This window comes from Falco cherrug, chromosome 13 (assembly GCF_023634085.1).
Source record: "Falco cherrug isolate bFalChe1 chromosome 13, bFalChe1.pri, whole genome shotgun sequence".
Classification (NCBI taxonomy): Eukaryota; Metazoa; Chordata; class Aves; order Falconiformes; family Falconidae; genus Falco; species Falco cherrug.
This window is the reverse complement of record NC_073709.1, coordinates 19506142-19519049: the sequence shown is the minus strand read 5'-3', so window position 1 is coordinate 19519049 and position 12908 is coordinate 19506142. Positions and strand designations below refer to the sequence as shown.

General features: G+C 35.6%; 1 protein-coding gene across 4 annotated transcripts in view; it reads right to left on the bottom strand.

The window, feature by feature from the left end:
• SRBD1 (S1 RNA binding domain 1) overlaps window positions 1-12908 on the bottom strand; it is a 128433-nt gene that overhangs the window by 101835 nt on the left and 13690 nt on the right. For 3 of the 4 annotated variants that reach the window (XM_055725841.1, XM_055725843.1, XM_055725842.1), the window contains exons 10-13: window positions 11033-11129; window positions 9489-9624; window positions 5254-5357; window positions 299-406 (exon numbers count right to left, since the gene is read on the bottom strand). In XM_055725841.1, the coding sequence (XP_055581816.1) occupies window positions 299-406; window positions 5254-5357; window positions 9489-9624; window positions 11033-11129 (445 nt within the window). The remainder of the gene's footprint in view (window positions 1-298; window positions 407-5253; window positions 5358-9488; window positions 9625-11032; window positions 11130-12908) is intronic. The other variant, XM_055725844.1, reaches the window with a different exon arrangement.

Below are 12908 nucleotides of genomic sequence, written 5' to 3'. Positions count from 1 at the left end.
AAAAAGATACAATTGTTATGGTAATGTAGATCTAAACTTACTTTATTAGATAAATGTACAAGCAACAGATATGAAAACATGTAAAATGTGTTCACACAAAGGCCATTTTTCTACTGTAGCCTAAACTAGAGAGGGTCACAAATTAACCAAGACTACATAGTTCATTTCTTCCGTAACCACAAAGGATTAAAAACATGCTGATATTTTCAAATGGATAAAAGACATTCTAATAAAAAAATTGGGGAAGGAATTGTTAAGAAATTGGTAGTATGAAAATACACGTTCATTCCGGGCTTACCTGAATTCTCTACAGAGGAGAGGATATATAAGGCGTTTATATGCATCCTCTACCGAATTTCGTAGTATCCTCATCAATTCTGCTTTTAAAAATTGTTTTGGTCTCCATCTGCAAAAGAATAGAAAAATATTTTAACAACATACACCAAAACTCAGATAAAAAGGGAATTTTCAAAAAAAAGACTTCTACATTGAGTGTAGTGTCCTATAAACTGCAGAATTACTACAATAATGCGGCAATGAAATCATAGCCTCAAATACGAATGAAATGAGAAGTTGCTCATGGCTCTACTATCAGACAAGGCCTATCTTTTTTTTTTTTTTTGTAGGTATTAGAATGCAATCATATCTTATGTTTTAAAGAAAATATAAAAAAAAGTTACTCTTCATTTTGAGAAGTCAAAGCTTACCACAACTGAATGAAGAACTTGGCTCCATATTACCATTAGACTTACATTATTTGTTATTTCTCGACACACTAAAAAAATGACTACATCCTCTATGAGTGTCACTGCAGAGCTACTGACGCAAGGCAACCGTGCCAAGAGCTAAACTAACATTAAACAAACCCAATTCAAATTTCATTTGGAATGCTTTGAGTATCTATATTCAAACTCAAAATGACACCATCAATTTTGCAGCAGTCCTTAAACAACAAAACCCAAACAGTTTGCAAACGATTTTTGTCTTTTACTTCTTGCTAATATATTTGAAGTATAAATAATATTCTGGGAAAAGGGAAAATTAAATAAACAATACCAAACACAAGACTACGTCCCAACTTTCTCCAAGGCAAACTCTTTGGAGCATTCTGGTTTTTTAAGGAGACTGCACAGTGGTCATAGCTGTAACAACGATTACTTTAAATTCTGTCCTAAAATACACCTCAGTTTCAAAGCTCCCCAAAACAGAGATCCCAGATATTTATTCCATTGATCTTTTCGGTTTGGGCAACATTACTTGGGGGTGTGTGTGATGTACTTGAACAAGCACAACTGACTCACTGAGATTGTCCACCCAATGAGAAAGGAGAAAGACGGAGTAAACACAGCCAACTGTATCATAATCAAACAGAAGTAAAGACAGTGAACATTTTCTGTTACAGTCCACCTGTTTTTTATTTCTTTTAAAAATATTGATAACATTCAGATTCTTGTTAGTGTATTTTTTTTACATGCCTGACTCCCTAAATGCAAAGTGAGATACATACATATTTTTTAGTAAGTTTTATAAGTTTTTGTGGTTGCTTGGTTGTTTGGTTTTTTTTTTAATGCAACATGATAGAATTATGCCACTTGATAATGTGTCCAGGTGCAAGCCTAGGCCAAAAATAGGACTGAATTTTACTTTTGACTTTGTTTACTTGCACTCACTCAAATACTGGGAATCCTAAAGTGCTTGTACCCAGACAGCTTTTCAGTTGTTGAAGGGGATCTACAATTTCCTGAAACAGCTTTTCTAAGTGTCTGTGCATATAATAGTTGAGAAATGTGTGATCGAGTCAACATTGCATTAATACAGACAGACATGGAAGCAGAATTAAGCTTACCATTTAGTTTTACAACATTCAGAGTTGTGAGTCCTTAGCCACATGACCTCATCACTTTGCTAACAGTTTTTGCAAATAGTTCTATTATACTTATTTGTAACTAGAGACTCTTTCCATACCTATATAAAACTGGTAAAGGCTTTAAAGCCTCTTATTGCCATCCAGTTCTATAAACATGAAGTTTTTACAGGTGGCAAGTATGACTACACTCCCCCAGAGAGTATCCTCAGCATAAATATGAATGAATTTGGAAACCTGGCAGCTGTTTCTCCCTCTCTTTATCCATTCAAGCCAGTTCGCAAACCTTTCCCCTGTAAATAGGTTATCACAGCAGATGTTTTTATTACCTGCCTATATAAGTAAAAATTATTTAGACAACATTCTATTAGAAATTGCAACAAATGCAAAAATATCCAAACAATAAGTTCAATCATAGAAAATACTGCATTTTAATCATTCCAGTATTTCATGAGAAATGAGAAAAATCCACTTCGCTGCAAAAAACAAAGCAAAAGCATGTGTGTATATTTTTAAAGATCATTGCTGCCTAGTTAAACTTCCCTCTAAGAACAGATTTTTCTTGATTATTTAATCAAGAGCTGACTTTTGAAGCCCTTTAAATAAAGCCCTATTTAGAAAAGCCCTGTATAAATATTATCATCTTACTCTACTCTTCAGCTCTCCACGTGTGCATGCTCACAACCAGGACCATACCATAAGCATACGTGGCTTACACTAATGATACACCTCAGAGGGTGAAACTATACATCAACATAATTAACATAGCCCACGTTAAGAACCACTAGTAGTAATTAACAACTATTCCAGGAAAAGCACAGCTAGGCTTTGTTTTCCTTCAAGACATTATATGAAACGTACCAAATTGGTGACCACAGATAAAACATGCCTTTAAGGCCTGTACCATGGCCTTTATACAGAATCAGAGTATTTTGTCTGGAAAAATGGGAAGAAAAATTATCAAACACCAAACTTAATTTTCAAGGTTGCAATTCCACTTTGGAACAAACTCTTGCCCCTTCCCAAGGAGCAACTCTATGTTGTCTTTACACTCAAAGCCAGCTAAGCAGCCCCTCTCCGGTTGTTTCTCATTGATTCTTTTCCTGTGTCCCACTTCACAACCAAGTTTTTGGGACCAGTGCAGCTCTAGGGTTAATGGAACTAGGTTCACTGTCAAACCACACAGATGCCATGTTCTGGGGGAAAATACAATACACAGGGTGAGGCAGAAGGGTTTTCCTTAGTTCTCAGCACAAACCCAAATTTGAAGAAAATATGGATGCTTCTACAGGATAATAGATATTCTGAACTCGCAAAGAAAATACAGTAAACTTATTCGAGAGCATCTATATAGAGCTCAATGCAAAAATGAAGAACTCTAGTCTTCCAAATCCACTTTGCTTCTCAGACACTTTTAATGCTAAAAGATTTGCCACAGCACACAAAGGTCAGCATATTCGCTACTAATTCAGTAGGCAGTAGATGATATTGTTTTGTTGCTAGAATACTGGGCAAACTCCGTAGCAAGGTGGCATTTCTGGTTCTGCAACTGATTTTAGGTGTGACCTTTAGCAGATTAGTTAATACCTTTGCAAAGCTTTGCAATCCTTGCCTCAAACAAAAGTTCTTAACCTTCTGCTCTCACCAGTAAATCAATACAGTGAAAATAATGCAACTCCCACCCTTGGACAGTGATTTTCAAACTTGCAGGGCAGAATGCACATTTACTATTTATCAGTTTGGTCACACCGTTGTCAACCTAATGAGGAAGATCAGAATCTGTTCTAGATGTCAATGCACAAATATCCACTAAAATAATTCCTTTGGAAGTTTTCTGATGGTGCAGAAGTTGTCCTTAAACAGTAAAAAGCCATAATCACATATAGCTTCATGAATGCTAAGCATTAATAAGTAGTTCCATTTCCAAGGTCAATATTCTTATCAACTCAGGATGACTCAGAAAAGTGTAATCAACCAAAAATATCTCAATTTACATCCCACTTTCATTTGTGTAGCAGTGACAAGCTGTTCCATTATCTGTGGCTCACAGTGCTTCCAAGTTCTGTCATAGATGCAGTAAAAGCAAGACTGACAGATATGTTCTGCCTACAGAATATACATCTTGCAGGGAGTTCAGAAATTCCATTGCAGGTATTAAAAATAGAATGATACTTAGGTGTGTTTATGAATCCTGATACTTCCCCCCCCCCCCCCCCCCAAAAAAAAAAAAGTTACTATTAGTCCTAGATCATATTATGTTATGTTATCTGGCCAAGCAAGTATTTTAATTCTTTCAGAGGCTTCCATGTTGGAAGCAGAACCATTGGATTTCTACAGTGAAAAGGAACATTTTTACCAGATCCCTTTCTCGGACTTGATGTCAAAGAAAAATACACGTTAAAGCAGTATCACAGTATACAACTTTGTACACTAAGAAAAGTGCATCTTTTCCTATCTTTTTTCCTCCTTTTGGTTATTCAATTTTAATGCAAAGGTAGGAGTTTCTAAGACATCTCAGCACAATGCACCATGTCTCAAACTACTGAGAAAGACAAACCTATCTTTAATACATACAAGGAAGAAGCACAGTTTGAATCACAGTATTCTCCAACACAGGACATCAAGATACAGTTTCCAAGAAAGACTGACAGAGATATTGCACAAAACATATATTTAACCTAAACCTTTGCAAAAAAAACCTCAAAATTATGCAACACTGAACATCTCACTACAGGCTTAAAGAAAGCAACTTGTAAGAGCCAATCAGTAAGAAATAAAAGAATCACCCAAAATTTAGAGCCCAGTTTTATAACTAACTTACTCAGAGATCAAAATCCAAGAGTCAAGATACACTATCACAGATTGAAGACAGCTACATTTAAATTTGTCTATTAAACCCAATACTTTTTAAAACATGCAGTTCCTTGCATTTGTGAAACCCAAAGTTACGTACTGCACTGATCTAAAATCTGAGGTAGTCCTCTTTAATTGTTGTAATCAGGCATGTGAAGTTATTTTTAGAAGTTAGAAGTATATTCTATTGGATTCTACAAATTCCTTTCAGTAAAGACTACTGGATGTGATGCATATTGCAATTTGAAAATGCATTCATACTTCATCAGCCATCACATTTAAAAAAAAAAATTGATTGCTTTAAAAATGATGCCAGAACTCCCCAAATACAGCCAAAGGCACAACCTTTTTAGCATAATACTACAACAATTGGAAATACAGAATAAGAATTATCCACTTGCTAATTCCATTTAATCTAATAAGTATTCATTTAAATTGTTCTCTTAATGCAACAAGACATGTGAGGTACATTTTGGTATGCAGCTGTCTATAGAAAAAAAAAAGATATTTCTGAAAGAATATGTATCCATGCAGACCTTTCATTGACACACCACCAACAGAATTCATTCTTCACCCCGTCAGGAATGTTGACCTTCACTGTCAGGATCTTCAGATTTTCCCCTCGGTTAATGGCCAGAATCTGAGTGCAAACATAAATGGCAGAGACAGATGACACACAGAATATCCAAAAGATAAACTTATCAACATTTGTGTACGCACTTGCTTGACATTCTGTAGAAAATCATGATGGTGGTACAGTAAATCAGTTCACAAAGTACTAGCACATACAGATAAAATCCACAATTTAAACACAGATTAAATCGTGCCATGGCATAACAAATCATACATTTTTTCCTGGAGTCTGCAATCTGAAGATCCAGTTTATTTTAAACACACATAATACAAGTCAGCATAAAATTATTTGATGGAATAATCTTGTTTAATAACCCAAATTCAAACTCAAGAAATTAATTGAAAAGTGATTCCAAGCAGAATCAGAGATCAGAAAGGGAAAAAATTAGTCCTATGCTTTAGGCTTCATTTTTCTTCCCGAGATCAAGCCATATTTAAAATTAATTAGGAATCAGAACTTGTGACAAAAAGGTAATCAGTTAGTTTGAAAGAGAATGAATTTAGGGTTATTCATGCCTAACTCATAAATAGCTGAAAATATTGTATACACTCTTTACATTAATATTAACAATCCAGTCTTAAAACATATGCACATATTTCTGGCAAAGTCTTGTGTACACAACTGCATATTCACGATCTAAAGCTAAATCTGGCTGCACACATGCTATATGCGTACAGACTTCGATTTTCAATGGAAGTCTGCGGCTCTATATTCACAACCAGAATCACAGTGCAAGTGGTGGATTCTGGAGGATACCGGTGGGTATCTACTAGTCTAATCTCATTATGAAGACGTTGAATGTTCACCTGAAGTAGGCCTTAGAAGATTAGAGAAAACTCACTGGCCAATGGATTTTAGAAACAGAGTAACAGTTAGAAGCAGCTACAGATAAAAGCCATATTTTCAGATTTCATTTTCCCCTCCAAAATACTTCGAAGTAGAAAAAAAAAAAAAAACAAACCAAAAAAAAACCTGCTAGAAGTTGACATTCCTGTATGACTACACATGTTGCTGTATGTAGCAGGCCCTGAGCACTGTCACAACAGAGCATTCTGTGTCAATCATGAACTTTAATTCAATCACTAGCTAACTCAGACATGTCACATATGTTAAATACAATGGTTTAAAATGACTCCAGGACATAGTACCAATTTATATTCCTCAGCCTTACTGCTCCTGTGACATACCAGGCCTGACATATCATTGAACAACAAAGCTAATAATAAAGATTGCATGTGAAATATTATAGTATCTGGTACCTTGACTGCCAAAGCAAATGTTTTCATGTAGAGATTAGAAAGACACATTTTAACAAATCAAGTGCTTTCACATTTATTCTGATATTATTTTTTTAAAAAAGAGAGAAAGTTAAAATGTCAAGCTAAAATGAAATCAAGATTATGCTCACGACAGAGAATGTATCTGATAGAATTATAATGTCATCATTCAGCATGCTGTTAGCGGGGTCAATATTTGCATCATGTTTTGTTTCCTGGCACTCTTGTCTGCAGTATGTGTCAGTCACCTGAACTTAAACCAGCTGTACTGCAGTCGCTAATATTATTTACATTTTTATTCTTAAACAATCTGCCTATTCTGAGTGACGTGCATTCAGAGAAGAATTATCATCCAAGAAATGCTGAATTAAGAAAGTAATTAGCCCATTTCTCCCTCTAAAATAATAAAGGTAATTTTTTTTGTTGGTTGGTTTTTGTATTTTGGGGGTTTTTTTGTTTGTTTGGGTATTTTAAGGTGACAGGTTAAAATCTGGCTGTTCTAGAGAAAGAAATCTTTCAGTTCTGGAAAAAACACTCAACTGTTTCTATGTACAACTGGAACAGATCCAGGGGAAGCATTAATAAAAACAACATACATTTTTCAGAAAAAGCAAGAATAATTGATCTAGTCACAAGATTCATCAAACCTTAGTCTGTTTATCAGATAAATACAACATTCTTCATTTTGCACAACCCTCTTCTATGTTGCAGACAGACTCACAGAGTAAGTTCCATATATTTTGCCAAGGACTTTAATTTCCAGTTCCTTTTTAAGTATGAGATTCAAAATAGAGCACTTGCCTCAAACTTTATACTTTATTCATGGATTCTTTTCCTCCCACCAGTTTAGTCATCTCCAAATAGAGAAAAGCAACCCCAAGGAGTACACAAACACGGAACCATTTACGATTAGTCAAAAATTCAAATAAACTCTTGAAAGATTTTTTCCCTTGATTACAACAGTGCTGGTATAGCTACCCAACTACATCCTAAGAGAGTCCAGTCAGGTTCTCCTTGTTGCCAAAAGGAAGGAACTGTGTCTGAACCTCCCAACAGCAAAATGTTCCAGCTGGAAACACCCACAGGTATCTGACCGTGTCAAAACCTGGAGTCAGGCTTTTTAAACAAGGTTTCTTTCTCATTTCAGGTTCAGTATTTTAACTTTTTCAGTCACACAACCTGACTCCACGCCAGTGCCGATTATTTCATGGCATGTCTAAACACCCAAAGTAACAATGGCACAGAAAGTAAACCCCAGAACTACAGCATGTGCAACACCAGCTGCAGAACCAAGCTGCAGCTTAGTGCACACCATTTTAACTCATTGCAACACAGGCTGCAAGATATGCTCATAGCTACAAATGTTTTGGTCATAAAGATACAGTTTATTGTCTTACAGGTAACAGGGTAGTCTACTGCCCGTCCCCTTCACCTACATGTAATCTAGACCAGAGTTAGGGTTTTACACAGACCTTTAAGAATACTAGCACTTCCATAGTCAGACAATGACCCCTTTCAGCGCAGAATTTTAGGGAATCCTTTATTTGCAACTCTGCAGAGATTATTTAAAGCTGATCTCTATTTCTGCCTCTAGCTAAACACATTGAGAACACTTGTCTGTGTACAGTCACACAAGGAGTAGAGAAGGTGTTCAAAACAGTGAATTCTGCAAGTGTTCTTCAAACACAGCTATTTAACCTGCAGTCCTGAGGGATTAGTAAATGTTATAAATACCTCTGAGCTTCAGGCTTCCCTGTATCTTTTTTAGGTATAACCTGCTTCTAAAAATCCTGAGCCAAACCATAGAATTTCTTCACTTGAAGACACCCATACCTCTCCCAAAACACGTTCAAGAACACATTTTTAACCAGATTTTTGAATGCAGAAAATAAGTATTTCTCCAAAGTCTTAGGTGAAGGAGAAACTAAAGACTTTTAGGTATTAAAAAGGGTGGTTATAACCCAAGAAAACAAGAGAGAAAAAAATGGTAAATTGCATCAGTGGGCTAGTAAGGTCAGGTAATAAGGGAAATTAGAGGTTATGAGAAAGCCTTTTGGAAGTACAATACTAGGGTTTAAGCTTAAGAAAGAAATAGCAGGTAAAGAAAACTTTCTTTCCTTATTTAACCATCAAAACACAGAGGGGAGACAAAAATGCCATAGAGGTCTAGGCTTAGGATAACCAAAGACACTTCACAGCAGGTAATATTAATTACTTGCAAGACAACCCCCTTTTTGGGGTAGTGCATGGGATGTTCCCCTGAGCTGCTTTTGTAGGTCACCTTCAATTTCATTTTTCTGGATCCTTCCCTGATACTTCTCACCAGTTTCACCTGACAGGTTTGGTGTCAAATGGCTCAGTGCACTCTCAGTGCTGCAGCAAATATCCAAAAGAAACAAACAGTAAGTTTATCCAAGTTTGCTTCAAATACACTCCAACCAAATAGCTTCCACTAGTATGCAACCACTATCCCAGTCTCACCTCTAGAGACCATAAATTATCACTTAGCCTTTATCCCCCTCCCAGTAACACTTGCTATGCGCTTGTCACTAGGGGCAGGAAGGGAAGACATGACACATGCTGAAAATAAATCACACCAGTATTGAAATCTCAGATACATAAATCATATATATTTGTTTAATGAGAATTAAATAGACAATGGGCATACAAAATAAGCAGGCCTTTGCTCAGTTTCTTAATATGGAGATTAACAGTTTAGTCCTGCTTTTCAAGAATTTGAAAGCCTCTATTACCTTTAACTGAAAAGCAAAATCAAGTATCTTTAGAATCAGTTTTAAGCAACAAAATCCAAAAGCTATATTTAAAATCCTAAGAAAAAAATACAAATTTGTAGCTGTACCTGATGATGCTGAATGTTCTTTATATTACAAGAAAATTCATGGTACAGTTGGAATTTATCAATATCTTTTTCATTTCCACCTTTGGATGACATTTTTGCCAAGGCTGACTGGATACAAATGTACCTTTGCTGACATCTGGATAAAAGAAACAAATGTTAATAAGTATTTTAGCATAAAACTTCTACCAAGTCATTAGTGCTTTTATTAAATAAAAACGAAGTTTGGAGTCTGCTCAGTTACAACTTACACTAATTGCCTGCAAAACTGTATTACATATCTTAATGCTGAGACTGACATAACATATATTGATTGGAACATACCAAGAGAAGAAATTCAATCAGACCTCAGTAAAAGCTGCAGACGGCCCTTCTCCTGAAGGGAATGGATACTCAAAAGCCAGCATCTGCACTTGCTTGGTCAGTTATTTGTTCAACTTCACACAAAAAAAATTGGGAAGTTGCAAAAAAGTTATAGTAGTTATCCATTTTCAACAAATACAACATCTCTCTTGAATCTACCCAGCCTCAGAATTAATTTCTTGCTTTGCACACTTAACACCCATAAAAGTTTTCATTATTTTTAGGAGTCACAGGGTTCCCAAACAGAAAGCTTCCTGAACGCTCCTCATGATTATTATACATACAACATACCTTAGCACTGTGTATCCAATTAAGGAGCTTCTAGTGGTCAAAGGAATGAACGTGATAGTACATCCTTTACAAAACTACCCCTCCATTGAAATTATCACACCGCTGTGCTCTAGCCTTTTGATGAAGTTAGCCATTACTCATGATAAACAGCAAACAAGGGTCAATGAAACAGAACTGAGAAGATTCAAACTAACACCGCATGCTCCTAAGGCAGCACCTGTTCTTTGATAACCCTGTTCTCTGTCACAGATGGTACACAGCAGAGGAAAAAAAAACCCAAACTAACAAGCAACTATCACCCTGTCACACCAAGCCCCCAGACATGACAACCTTGAAGTCATGTAATATAAGAAAACTTAGATTCAGCTAATACAAAGGATCAGTAACTCCTTCTTTAAAAAGTTGTATTTGTTTGCCTTATTGACTACCAATGCTAAAATTAACCATTACTGCACGCTAACGAATTCGACTGGTGTCAAGTCATAAATATTGGAGCAATAGCTTAAGCAGATGCACCTCTGAAAACTTATAGCTTGAAGGAAGTGCAAGGAGAGAAAGCTTTCTCTTACACGTCACTAACTGCAAGGGCGATCAAGTCTATATGGAGCAGAGCCCCAGCGAATTTTTCAGTCTTTGGGAGTCAGTGTCATGCCATGGTCACAGCAGATCTCTCCTCCACTGATAACCAGAAAGGCAGAAAGACTAATGAGTGTACCTCCAACACAAGTGAAGGAATGGACCTAAATCAATTTCACAGTAACACTATTTTCATATCACTAAAAAGACAAAAAAAAAAAAAAAAAAAAAAAAAAAGGCAGTTACGTATCTGCACACTGGGAGACTGAATCTTACCATGCAACCAGGAAAGTTTAGGCAGTAAGAGTCAAACTTACAATTGCCTGATAAAATCCAGTGTAACTTTATCTTTAGCAAACATGTCAGCTAAAATATGCTGTACTCCGGCCTCTACTTCCTGGATAGTTGAAAGTCCTTAGAAGAAAAAACAGTTAACAATCGTAAAAAAACTAGCATGAAAAGTTACTTTACACACCTGCACATGCACTAAGAAAAGATATACAAGCTGAAAGAAAATTGATGCAAGATATCCAACTGATTTGTAGAAGTTTCAGTGAAGAACTCTAAATCATTCTAATTTTATTAACTAAGTTTCCTTTCTAAAACACCTGAAACAATTATATTTTTAATGAGCCTAAAGTGACCAATGCAGTATTGTAAGTCAAAATGACATTAAAATAAGAGAAACAATTTTTTTTTTACTTTGATGCTAACAGATCCTGACATTTAGGATGCAAACAAACTATTTACAATTGTAAAACTGACTATTCAAATATCATTTTTTGAGGTTGTAATAAAATGAGTAATTGCAGCAGAAGTCTACACATTTTGCTACCAATATGGAAACTGCCTAAAATCTTTGCAGGCAATCCTCTTTTCTCTGTGTAACAGGTTTTGTATTTCCACTGGTTTGTATCAGGAGTTTGCACAGTGACACTTCTGAGATCACAGTACCTTCATTCTCTCCCACAAAACACTGTTCAAACAATGAAATTATAAAATGTCTCCATAGACAAAGTATTCTAGACATCTGGTAACAGAATCATCCAGCTTTACAACACACAGAACCATCCTCACTTCAAAAGACTGGAAGAAATGGCACAGCATTCTCCTTCGAACAGTGGTTGAATTGGACCAGAATCATGGTAATGAAATTAAACGGACATCATGTATTTTACATCAATATATCTAACCCTGTTTCTAGCAATGGTCAGTAACAAATGTTTCAGAGCACAAAGCAAGAATCCTAGAGTTGGCAGATGCAGCATTAACTGTGTCCTTCAACACAGATTATTTTTCACTCCGTTGTCTGATGAACTACCATCTCAAAAGAGCTTTATTAACACCATTTTAAAAGAAATGCATAGCCCTAATAATAATAATATTTGTAATGAATCCAGAATCCTGCTTCTGGTTGGGCTATAGAGTTACACATCATATAAAAAAAAAATAATAACTTAGCCCATTTTTAAGAAGGGGAAGCTAAACTTTCCTGCCAGAAAGAAAAACAATGTGACGATAAAAAAAGTGTTATTACATGCCTGAATTGATCAGAAATGGAATTTGGATCCTTACACCTATGAGTTTGTGTTTCTTATGGTAAAAGTAATATTCATGCCAGAATACAAAGCTAAGGGACTTACAAGACATGTGTTATGCTGAATACGAATTAGGACACTCAAGTACCAGAAGTGTACATGGCAACACTATTTTAATTCTAGCAGAGAATTTCAATGAGACAAAATAGGCCAAAACCAGTCAGGATTAAAGAAATAATCCAACAGTTCCCATTCAATTAAGCATCACTCACATGGACATTTTACTGTGTCCATTACAAAAACACCATATGCTTGTTTAATTCGAGAATTATTTGACCATGCATACCTTCAAAAGGAAGAACAAAGTTTTATTTGCCTGCTTCCTTAACTTTGAAACATGAACTTCTGGTTTTATTTCAGTTCATTTTTAGTATAAGTTTAAAAACATTGAAAATTTAGAAGAATTGAATATTAAGATTTCATGAAAACATTCTGCACAGAAAATGCCTCATCCCTCTAAAAAAAATTCACTCTGATCTCAGGCTGTATATAGGTTGTCAAACGGGGTCCCAAGTTGATAAAAGTGACCCAGTTCATAGTTTCTGATGAGCCTTTCAAATACAAACCATTATATAAACTTAAGCAACATTATTTT